Raw genomic sequence first — 12,818 nt, forward strand, 5'->3', positions numbered from 1 at the left:
GAAATCTGTTTAGCTGCAAGCCTTCTTCATAACTTATCATTTCTGAGGAGAGAGAAATTGATTGTGTCCCTGAAAGAAGACCACAGGCAAAAAGATAAGTAATTACACACTTGTTTTACGGAAATAATTCTCACTTCGATTACTAAACAAAAGTATCCATAATAACGTCCATAAATGTTAAACTGTATAGAGACCCGGGGAATATATGATATCTGGTTGGTTGATGAGGACGGGGGAATGTATACTCTCCTCGGGGAAAAGGTAGGAAATTGAAAAATTATCTCTGCTATTTTAAAAAGCTTTTTGTCTGGAAGGAAGATAAGGGACAAAAGTTGTAAAGAAATGGAAAAGGATTCTACACTTGTGTATGCACTCACACTCTTAAGTGAAACAGACCATATGGAGACTCTGTTTCTGCATCGCCCCAGGTGATACCTGAAAAACTATTTTGCACAGGCGTCTCTTTCTAATGGGACTGTGTAGTCTCAGCCACTCGTTTTTGCATATCTTCAAACTGAAAATTTGCATGCACCGACATGGACAAAAACACAACGCCTTACATCAGGGGGAATGTGGCTGTCCTTTTATGATCACAATATAGCCAAGGATAACTTTGTTACAAAGAAAGCGATGTAGCCTGCCATCACTGGGCTGGCACCAGTACTTGGCAGAGTGTCCTCGTTGACATCTGTGGGCCTTTTTCCAGTGATCCCTTTGCTGGGTCCTGTTCATCTGCTTTTATGAGGCACACCTCTCACCACTCAAAGTGATAGTATATGTAGTTAGTGTTACAAAAAGGTGGACTGCCATCAGTGTGACAACAGTGGCATATTTCTACTGCCATTCTGCTACAAGCTTTGACACCCTTTGCTAACCAGAAGCATTTTTCATGTTTCTCCCATCCACAAAGAAATATTGTTTTCCAAAGAGAAGAATGTTGTCGGCATCAGACTCTCCAAAGCACCACATTAAAACACAGACCATTTGACACAGCACCAGACACCTGGAACACTTACGCATTTGCTTTCATCTGGTATACATTTGTTCCCCATTCCATCCAAGAAGTGCAGTGTCCGATAGATTCTACCACACTTTGGCCCATAGTCATGAGTTGTGATGCTGCAAACCTGTCCATCTTTATACATTCTGCTCAGGTAGGCTGGTCATTGCCAATTGTTGTTCACTCCTTTGACCTGTGATACACACTGTACCCTGCTGTCAGTGTCAGGGCAGAGGGCATGGTTATCTGATGATATAGATGGACAGAGAGCAGAGGTTATATAGGGCAGCAGACATGTGAATAAGACAATTCAGACAGCTGACTGGAAGTGTGGGTGTGCCCAGATTATCAACAAGTGGGAATACTGTCAAAAGCATTGGTGCTCTAACCCGGGGGTGGTCTTGACAGTTCCAAGGCGCACAATATAGTCAGCGCCCACAAGTACTGACACAAAGCCTGTATCTGAAATACAATGATAATGAGATTGTAAACATGTAGTTCTCTTAACACAGTCAGGGCTTTGAAGCAAGTCCTCCTCTTGAAAACTCAAAGCTGTCGCACAATGCACTCTGTGGAGAATTTATGTCAATACATAAGACAACATAAAACCAGATCGACATGGAGAAACACAGAGTGAAAAATGGTGTGCAGATGACACCTCTTCTTCACGAAAACCCAGCTAGTGCACTACATGAAATCTAGTGCAGAAATGAAAATACCCCATATCATGTCGGCACCGTATAGAGTGAATTTGCCAGTGTCGACAGATAAAGAGATAAGAACTTTGGTGATTATTATCAGTTTGGGTGAGCTGTGTTAGTTAGCTTTTTCTACTGCTGCCCGAAGTTGTTAATGTACCACACATTTTATTTAAGTCTAAGAAAAAATGTATAATGTGTATTTGCCTTCAAGCTTGCAGCAGTCCAGTGCATCATTAATAATACTGACAGATATATATATATATATATATATTATACATACAGTATATTGAATACTTTCCTGTTACAGCACTACTCTTTTCAAACATTAGATGCAAACATTTAATTTAGCCTGTTCCTACATGTGTATATAAATAAAAGTATTATCAAGGAAAGGATGAACTCCCTAAAATGATCTGTTCTTCCTAAAACAAAGCCCGTCTTGTACCACTATTACCTCTTTACATGGTGGGACAAGTACAGTGACTGCATAGTGTCTGTATAGACTGTATAGCTGAGGGGAACATTTTGCCTGACGAAAAGTATAGTTTCTTTAAAATAAATGTGTTATCATTAAATGATAGGGAGTGCTGAGTGAGTCTCTCCCAGAGGAAATCTATTGATAATCAGTTCTCTACCCCAAACTGCTTCAGTTGCTCTAAGAATTGAGGGCAATGAGTAATATCAATGGATATTTTCTCTGTTCTGATCAAATTGGACTAAACAAATCAAAGAAAAGGTGCATTTGTCTTGATTTTCAGCACCCAACCTGCCAATGACAACAATCTCCACACCACCAAGTATATTTAGTTTGGAAAATAAATCACCTTTGGTGCCTTTTGTGATCTTGTTTGATGCAGAAAAAAACAAAGATTAAAAAGTAGGCTATATTTTTAAGTACCGCTCTGTATCTTTCATCATGTGTAATGTAGCGGAGGAAACTGCTGGATGTACCGGTACCGCGCTGATCTGCTTATCACTGTTTTCACTTCAGAGGTGTCGACCAGAACACCACTTAAAGGTGAAGCGGTTTATTTATGTTAATATAAGTGTAAAATTTATACATGTTTATTCATACAGTGATCACTTGCATAATGTGCGCGTTTCATAAAGCCGATCTCCCAGTCAGCTGCTTTGCATGTAATAGGCAAATAAACTTATTGGAGTATCCCGAAATTTTTATCCAATCAGAAGACAGAACGCTACACATCGACACCCGTCTCACTCATATATGGTACACTCCATGGTCTCACTGCCGGTGCACGCCAGAGCAACATATGGGTGAATGTCATAGATAGTATAATAAAGGTGAATGTGTATGCGCCTACAATGGCGGAGCAGGTAAAAATCCTTCCCAATGTCTGTTTTGATGGTTTTTATCATGTTTTATCACACTTATGGATCTGAGATGATGCTTGATAACTTGCTGCTTGAAGACCGCAGTGCATTAATGTGGTGAAGTAGGGATGAGCGAGGGGACTTCTAACTGCAGTAACTGACAGGAAGTTAGCTAAAAGAACCATTCCGCTTACAGCACCTTTAAGGCCAAAAACTTCAGACTATAAGCATGAGACTAGGAGAGGAGTAGTATGGTTTATCCACTCTTTATTTTCCTTCTTTCACAGGGACAGCAGCATAGAGACAGTGCATAACGCGTCATAATCTGAGGCCACGCCCATCGTGGGGGAAAACAATTCACAGCGCTCCATTCACTTTCTATTGAATGACACTCGTATTCGGCAAACAAACTTAATAAAAACGTAATACGACATGCCTTTCACAAATACACGTTACATACTCTAAAGCCACGACTCTTGTCTGTCTATACGAGCTGTTTTTGTGAAAATTGATTGAGTAATTTTCCATATCGAGACAAAACTCTTAACTAATGTATGCTTTATGCTAGGCTAATGTTAGCCTTCTGCTGTAGGCTAGCCAGGTCGGACGGGAAAAAACACCTCAATATCTAAAATTACTCAATCATTTTTCACAAAAACAGCTCGTATGGACAGACAAGAGTCGTGGCTTTAAAGAAAGTAACGTGTTTTTGTTAAATGGATGTTTGAATAAGTTTTAATTACGTGTGTTTGCAGAAGACGGGTCTCCTTCAATACAAAGTGAACGTAACGGTGTTCAACGGTTTCCCCCACGATGGGTCCGACTGGACAAAAACACCTCAATATTGAAAATTACTCAATTATTTTTCACAAAAACAGCTCGTATAGACAGACAAGAGTCGTGGCTTTAAAGAAAGTAACGTTTTTTCGTTAAATGGATGTTTGATTAAGTTTTAATTAAGTTTGTTTGCAGAAGACAGGTCTCCTTCAATACAAAGTGAACGGAACGCTGTTCAATGTTTTCCCCCACGATGGGCGTGGCCTATTTCATGCACTGTCTCTATAGATTGCGGGAAAAGAACGAAAGCTTACATTCCGCTCGTGAGGAGACGTTAGAACAGCTGTTGCGACCCGCGAATCGCGGCCATTAATAACATGCATAAACTGTAACTTATAACAGCGATCGGGACTGCATGTACTTAGGCTACTCACACACGGGTGATTCACATAAACTCAAATAAACACGTTTCAACTGTGGAATGATCGACTACTGCGGCAACATGCACACTCACACACCTGACCGAGAGAGAGAAGAAAAGGAAACTTACTAAACAGACCCTCCGGCCGACTGACGTCACGGCCTCTAACTGACAGCTATAATGTCATCCACACTGAACAAAACACATCTTAACACACTATAAGAAATAACAACACTGTAACCTATACACTTTGGGGCCTTTTCTACATGTTGCCTATGCGTGAGTGTCTGTGTGTGTATGTGCTAAATGAGTTAGATGTTAAAAATCACTAGTAAATGGGAAGTGCAATGTCCGTACAATTTTTTTTACACAATTTCAATTGCGCTTGTTTTAATAAATACATATAGATTTTAAAAGCGTACATGATGTGGGTAAATATATAATTAGTTTTTGGTTAAAAGGACTCGAAATGACTCGAAGCTCAAACTGCAGGACTTGGGACTTGACTTGAGACTTGTCAGCATTGACTTGGGACTTGACTCGGGACTTGCCTGTCTTGACTCAAGACTTGACTCGGGACTTGAGAGTTACTTGTGACTTGCTAAACAACGACTTGGTCCCACCCCTGCAGTTTACTATGGAACATCAAGCCCCAACCACAGCGAGTTCTACCAGGCTCCAATGCGGAAGTGACAAATTGCAGTAGCACCGGGTGGCCACTAAGGGCAGGTTGCAGAGTAATTTCTCTTTGACTCCTATGTTAAATGTGCCGTTTTCACAGCATTATTAAACCTATTTAAGGCCTGGTTCAAAAAACCATTCTAGTCTGTATGTTTAGTTCATATCTCCATGACAACACTGAGGGGGGTGAATTTTTTTCTAGCTGGCTAGTTTTTATTCTATTGGACTTTAAAATATATAAATAATTAGTGCGCGGCCTCTTGAGGGACAGCTAGCCGCCCGTAAGCCCTCACTCAAAAAAATAACATGTATTTTATTTTCTCCTTGCATGCAGAGCCCCACTAGAGGTTTCTGGCTATGTTCATGGAACTATAGTTGTTATTCATAACCATTGGTTTTCTTGGTGTCAAGAGAGTTGTTGTTCGGGTCAGTAGCCTTCTACTCAAATCAATGAAACGGTATGAAGGATGTGGGAGAGAATCCTTCCTCCACAATGCAGCGGAACCCTTATCAAAGCCCAAATGACTGCCGTATTACGTACAGCATGCAAAGATATCATTGACTGTAATTGTTAATATGCTCCATGCAAAATGTATTCTGTTCTCTTGACCCAGCGCTGAGCTAATTAACTTATTAGGGGCAGAGGGCAGCGTAGAATCTTGCCTTCATGGGTCCCTCCAGGAATTAAGTTTAACATCCCTTAGTTAGACCTTCTAACTCTGAGCACTAAGCCTCTCACCTTTCTGCTCAGCGTACCCACCATCCAATTAAATCCAGAAAGCTGTTTCTACAGCTGTGGGGGAAAGGACCAGAGCAACAGCCGTGCTCAGCATGCTGTAGAAATGTTTGACATTTTCACATTGTCCTAATAACAATTACTATTACTAAGGCAAACACTTAGATTTTTTTTTTTTTGCATGGGTCCCGTGTTTTTTTTTTGGTCACTAGGGGTCTGAGTCTGTCTGATGCATGTGTTTCTTCGTGCAATTGGTTCATTGGTTTTGTGTATTATTGTACTGTGCCTGCGAGAATATAATACTACTTTGTTTATATGCTTCATTATTCTTTGTGAATTTTCTAAGCTTCATCCAGCCTTAGCTTGTCTCTCTATGGGTCAGTAATGAGTTGTTGTTCCAAGCCCACTTATCAGAGACTCTTTGTAATAGTCAGCGTTTTTCTAACAAGTCTGAATTAAACAGCAGTGAAATATGCACAGTCAATGTTTGTTGTACTGTATAGTTAGTGAGTATGTTTAGTTATTTGCGTTCTGCAGTGAACAGGGAAGCAGAGTATTGATACAATATACTATATACTGTGTAGGTCCACCTGGAACACATACAGCATCCTGTTAGATTATTTCAATACATTATGCATTACTGCCAGAGACGGTTGAAAGTGCTAAACATCATGCATATTATTAAGACTAAGGGGGCCACTGAGGATGCTCCAGCTTTGAATTTCGCTAGAGGAGGCAAAACTCGACGGCAGATGCTCATAAACAGCTCAAGTATTTAGAAGTGTGTTTACAATTATTTAAGATTCCTTTGGACATTCCCTTCCCACCTCTGCACGCATACTGTACATCTATCCTCACATACAAATATTTTCTATCTCCTCTCATCATTTCCTTTCCCCTCACTCTCTGTCACTCACCTGCTGGCAGCAATAATTCAATGCATGGATGTAAAAAAATAAATAAAAAATTGTACTAAATCTGCTGGTCTTCCTGTGACGTCTGTGCGTCTAACTTGCTCAGTAAGGCTTAGGGAGATGATGTCGTAGATCCAGTGCACTCTCTTTGCCCCCCTCCGGAAACCCTGCCGCAACACAGAGTAATGACTGATGAGCCCTTTGACACGCAAATGCTTGACATGCTCCTCGGGGTCCGGACTAAAGACTTCCCTAACAAGCTCTTGTGGCTCACCCAGGGCCGTATTAAATCCAAACTTTGGCACCTTTCCTAATTACTGAGAACAGACCCGGAGCCAAGATCCTCTTGCTAACCTGGGCTGAACTCCCCCTCTGCAGCGCAGCGTCCCTTGAGTACGGGATGATATATGAAATGCAGAATTCAAATTAGGCTGACGGAGAGCAATTACTGGGCAAGAAGTTCGCTTACACTTTGGGGGGAAAAAGTATCAGATGAGATACAGTGTACTTGAAATGTGTTATCCGCTTCTTTTCATTCACATGTGCTCTGTCCATCTCCCCCATCCCTCTCTTTCTCTTTATTGCCCCTCTTTAATATTTCTCACTGGAACACGGGTATTTTTCCTTTTCTCCCCCATGCCTTGCTCCCTGTAGGTGTCTCCTATCTCACATATTAGCTCTCTGCTTCTTTCTCTATCTTGCTTTCTGTCCCTATGCATGCTATACTGTTTGTGTGGAAAGAATAGATGGTTATTCCCACTACATTATTATCAGTGCAGTATAATTTATGGTGCCCGTAGAGTGGTGAGTCCTATTAAAAGCCCATTTACAGTCAAATGGCCGGATCACCAAAAGCAATGGCAATGCTTTAACTGGTGTTGCGAGGCTGCATTTTCAGATACCCACCGGGCAGTTGTGAGGGAAGAACACAAGACAATTTGAGGCTCTTTTTCTAAAAGCTATATATTTTGTATTTGCAAAACAAATGAATAAGTAACATGCAGATGTAAAGTGTAATTCATTTTCATATTAGTTTATTCCCGCAGTCAAACAGTATCAAGATGTTATGGGGAAAACAACATTTATGACTTTTCCTGCACTCAATGAAACTGATTGCTCTGTGTTCATCACATCCATTAATCAATTAATCCGCTGAATATGTGTTAATTCACGCAGCACCTCACTTGCTTATTAATGTATAGTACAACACCAGACTAGATACGTTAATTGATATGTGTAAACTACTGCATGCTGAGAGTTGTTGATTGGACTGCTGATGGGTCTGGGTTAATTACTCCGGGGTAAGAGTCGCACATCTCTCCTGAATTAGGCTGGGTTAATTGAAAAGTCTCTGTAAGTGGCTGTCCAATCTGTTCGTCTGTGTCCTCTCTCATCTCATCCGTCATGATCAGCCACCGCAATCAACTGCTCAAGTTCTCCTCTCCCCCTCTTAAAGCTTTTTCCATTTTTATATGTCTCGTATCATTAGCTTATCAACCCCTTTCCTCCTCACATTATAGCTGCAGAATATGTTCGCTGAAAAACCTTCATTGTAATGCACTTGGAAAAATCAATTATAAAGCTGTAACACAATACCGTGCATTTCCCCTCCCCATCTCCACTTCTTTGCTTCCTTCCTCTCTTCTGCTCCCTCTCTTGCTTTCATCCTGTTGTGTGTGTAAGCATGTCAGAGCCATCAAGTAGGCTTTGTGTCTTACGTTCAACCCCCCAGGACATCTTTTTGGGTTGAGCACCAAATTCAATCTCAGCTCCCCAATCAGAGGTAGTAAAAACGTGTCCATGGCTGCAGCCCTCAGAAGCAGCTTCAGCCCTGCTCGGTCAGATAAATCTCAGTAGCTCATCCTTCTCCTATGCTCTTTTCATCTTGGACCCCCCCCAGTGGCCCACATTAGAGCCTGCAGATGGCCAGGGGAGATTTAGGAGCTGCAATCCATCAATGTAATGTAAGCCTGAACCGCTGGACAGCCGCACCGCTCACCTTTCCTCCCAGCCGAACCTATACCGCTGCTCCTTGAGGCCCGCTTCAGTCAGGCTTGGCCCACTTTAGCAAAAACTTTGGCCCTGCTTTGGCCTCTTAATGCCTAAGTGCCAGAGTCAGCTCTCTTTTAAATGAACATTGTAATCACAGATCAAGCAATCTGCTCCTGCTACTTGACAAGGTTGGCTAATTGTCTCACATCATGGTTAGATGCCTTGTTACTGTCGCGGAAGTCAATGATCCGAGCTCAATTCTTTCTGCACTTTGCAGTCATGTATACTGAGTTTGTTGTGCTGTTAGTCATGCGTTGAAGAGTGGTTCTCCTCTCCCCTCAGACGTTGATAATGATAAGGAAGTTGCATTGGAACATTCAATGATGTCTCATTTTAATGAGAGCCATAAAAAGTGAACGCTCCCATTACTCAAACAACTGTGACAAACACTGAAAAAGGGGGCACTACTTTGAACACATACATCCGTTAGGACGTGTCTCTGTACACCCTACCTGTTTATCAGAACACTGGCAACATTTAACCTTGATACATCTAAATGAAAGCTCTGGTTAACGACAAGCCAGATCGAGTGTTTTCTCTTCTTTCTGTGATACACTCCCGATATTCCGCTTCTGCTATTTTTCAGTGGCAGTGAGTTTTGTTTTATCTGACGTGATCTGAAACTACAAAATCATTCATTTGGGGGGTTTCATTATCCCCCCTCCCATTGTGATGTGATGTGTTCTACGTATCCCCATTTCTAGGATTGATAGCGTGCGATGCACCACTTGGAAACAATAGAGCATCCCCAGCACACCCCTCCAAAATAAATGGTCTTCTTCCTGCTCCGGGCTGTCTGATAGACACAGAGTGAGATTGGTTCTGTTGAATAAGAGATGAATCTCTCTGGGTGTCACCAATGCCGCTACAACCTCTGAAATATCATTATCTACAGGGGAGGGAGGTTAACTTCTCTAATATAGCCTGAATACAAGAGAAGGGGTGCCACAAGTGAACATGATCCTGTTTTATTACCGGTATATTTCACGGAAAGGTGTTGTTTTTGTTCTTGCACTGTCGTATGTGCAGTATCTCAGAACACCCAGAATCACCTAATGACATAATCTGTTTTCCACAAACATGATGTGGAAGCCTGAGGGGTAATTGCAATGTTTCAGTTTTTGATTACACAGAAACAAAAATATGGGAACTTAATCTTGTACGTGAACCATCCAATAAGTGGATCATGCAGCACAGTGTGTGTATCACAGCCTTTGCCAAACCCTTGAGCTGAGCAGAGTTTGGGCAGACATTAGTGTTGTTTCCAACTGACCAGTATTTACATCAATTAGTAGCTGTCTTTTCAGTATTTTCCAAGGGACTCCTGCTTGCTTTACATTATTTCCATTAAACTAATTAAAGTAAAAAAAGTATTACATCAAGGTAATAAGATAATGTACTTACATTATGATGATCACGTCATAGTTTTACCTGGATATGAACCCTTTCTGAACTTCCAATTTGGAATCATAGCTAAATTCATTCATGTTTCACTCGAGGTCTGAAACAGACTGGATCAATAATTCAGTTAGAATGGATGAGGGCTAGCTGCAGGCATGCCTACAGTGGCTGACTGTTGGTTGGAGAAACAGAGAAGCATAGATGATATTGAAGAGTCTCCTTCAGCTTTTGCAATTAACTCCCTGACAGGTGAAGATACACAGGTTATTGTTTTGTTTGCCAATCATACGTTGCAGCTGAACCCACTTTGTTGAGTCGGATGGATTAATGGAAAAAAAATGTATCTACTGTATATGCTGCGATTGTTTATGATCCAGGTGGTGCTTGCCAAAATACTAACAATTGGAAAAATAATTAATTAAATCCCTCAAATTACATACAATCACATTAAAATTAAAAAAGAAAAGTGTCTACGTCTGTTATCCCTGTTAAAGGTGGAGTCAGCAATTCTAGAGAACACTTCAAAATCCCTTTTTGTCAAAATCAGTGAATATCTCCTCATGATCCACTATCTGTATGTACTGTGTCTGAGTGTATCAACACTGAAGAAATTCAGTGTTGATACACATCCTAGGCTCTGTAAATTGGTATGTAAACAAAGGGTATGTAAACAAAGGGGCCCACCCTATCAACATGCCCATTTTCAGAGCCTAGGCTGTGTACTAACACTGGATTTTCTTTCAGCGTGCAAACAGTACGCACAGGTAGTGAATCCTGATGAAATAGTAACTGAAAAAAGTTTCTGACAACAATCATTCATTCATAATTCATCCTTCCATCTTTAAGTGAAACTGTTCTAAGTAAAAGACTTTGAACTCTTTTTAGGAACCCACTTATGTTCACAAAGTCACTCTGTCCTCTCTCCTCTTCTATCCACTGTCAGGGATGCTCACAGTGCCCCAAAAAGGTTTCCAGTGTCTTGACCCCGAGAGAAACTGCAACCCTTGTCTTGATGCGGCCAAAGCCTGCAACCTCAATGGCAGCTGCAAGAGGCAACGCTCTGCCTACATCGCTACCTGCAGCAAGGAAGACCCCAACAAGGGTGAAACATGCAGCAAGAAGCGCTGCCACAAAGCACTGAGGTTGTTCCTGGACCGTGTGCCCCCCGAGTTCAGCCACAGGCTTCTCTTCTGCCCCTGCCAGACTGAGGGCTGCGCAGAACGACGCAGGCAGACCATCGTGCCTGATTGCTCCTATAAAGATAAGGAGAAACCGCACTGTCTGGAGCTACGGAGGGTCTGCCGCCAAGACTCTCTCTGCAGGTAACGTAAAGGGAAGTGGTGGAGGGTGGGAGGACGTCAAGGGAAAAAATAGGAGTTTTCTTTATTTGTGAATTGTTAATTGTTCCTTCAAGTGCATGTATTTTTGTGTTTGCAGATTATGTTTAGTTGGTTTGATAGACAGATTTGAGTGTTGTGCATATAAAATTAACTACTTCAAAACACATCTGAAGATTTATGATCATACCCTTATATTCATGTGAAATTTCATTTGTGAAATGAAAACGTAATCTGTGCGTTACAGAGTCTTTCTGTTTGACGGCAAATTCCTTCTTCCTATATGGCAAAGTTGTCTATATTTTTTTGAAGTAACTTTTTTCAGTGAACTGATTAGACTTTCAGGGAAATGGTGGCTATTAGACGCAAGATGAAGATGTGAGGCTAAGTTGAAGGGACAACGCTCAATTAAGCCAAACAAAACATTAGTGGAACACGATGGCGGCATGGGGCCTCTATTGGATTGAAGCGGCTGGAATCAATTCACACCTACCCAGCCGTGACATGTTTCCTTGTGCTAGTGCTGCTGAGAGCAGGAGCAGGGCTCTACTATCAGCCCAATCACCTGTCAAGGTCTTTTTACCCCCCAGAACCCTGGGCTACACATCTAGTCGGTTGAAGAAAATGTGCGTTTATTAGTCTAATAGCATAGAGAATGGGGGATATTTGAATAATTCTAACCATTTAAAAGCTCATTTATGAGCCTAATGGAGTTTGAACAAGTGTTACACACTTGAAAGCTCACTACTAAAAATAATACTCATGGTGTGAGGATTGTCAGAAAAGGGGAACTTTTGGCTATGTTCCAGTGTGACGGATGATTAGGCAGCTGATACAGTTGAGCGACAATCAGTGATGGATCTTGACTTAGTTCATGGTTTTTTAATACTCCAAGTGGCTGCCCAGATGATAGCACCTTCTCTGGTTCGTTACTTGCAATAACTGCCTGAAAATTAGACACCAGCCGCTTCTTCAGAAAAGTGCTTTCAGTTATTATCAATGTTTGCTTTAATTTGACAAGCTTGGTATACTAGTCTATGGAGCGTCACATTTCTCCTGTTTCCATTGAGGTTGGAGCCTTTGAGGCTGAGAGTTAATGGAAAATGCCCAGTCCCTCCACCAACACTATATCCAACCACCATTCTGCTAAAGTGGGGAAATTATATCACGTCTCCTCCGATTTATGATTGCTTTAATAATTACCTGCTTGCCTGCATTGTGTAATCTGTTTTCAGGCTGAGTTGCTTTCTTTGACCTTTGGGCCCCTCAGGTGTCTGCTGTGCACCTCCTTATTGAGAAAGATGAAATAGAACGTTAAAGCTCATTATCTGTGGCTGCGTAATGCCCCACTGAGGTCAACAGCTCGATCAGTGCACACACACTCAGACAAAATGGACACACACTGGCCTGCACCCACAACCATTCAGCAGCCCCACACACACACACACACACACACACACACA

At 41.6% G+C, this 12,818-nt stretch overlaps 1 protein-coding gene across 2 annotated transcripts in view; it reads left to right on the top strand.

Annotated features, from left to right (window-relative positions):
• Positions 1-12,818, top strand: part of LOC307263577 (GDNF family receptor alpha-2-like) — a 47,441-nt gene that overhangs the window by 15,292 nt on the left and 19,331 nt on the right. For both annotated transcript variants that reach the window (XM_080044762.1, XM_080044763.1), the window contains one exon: positions 10,962-11,340. In XM_080044762.1, coding sequence (XP_079900888.1) covers positions 10,962-11,340 — 379 coding nt within the window. The remainder of the gene's footprint in view (positions 1-10,961; positions 11,341-12,818) is intronic.

This window comes from Ammodytes marinus (genome assembly GCF_949987685.1).
Source record: "Ammodytes marinus genome assembly, chromosome: 2".
Classification (NCBI taxonomy): Eukaryota; Metazoa; Chordata; class Actinopteri; order Uranoscopiformes; family Ammodytidae; genus Ammodytes; species Ammodytes marinus.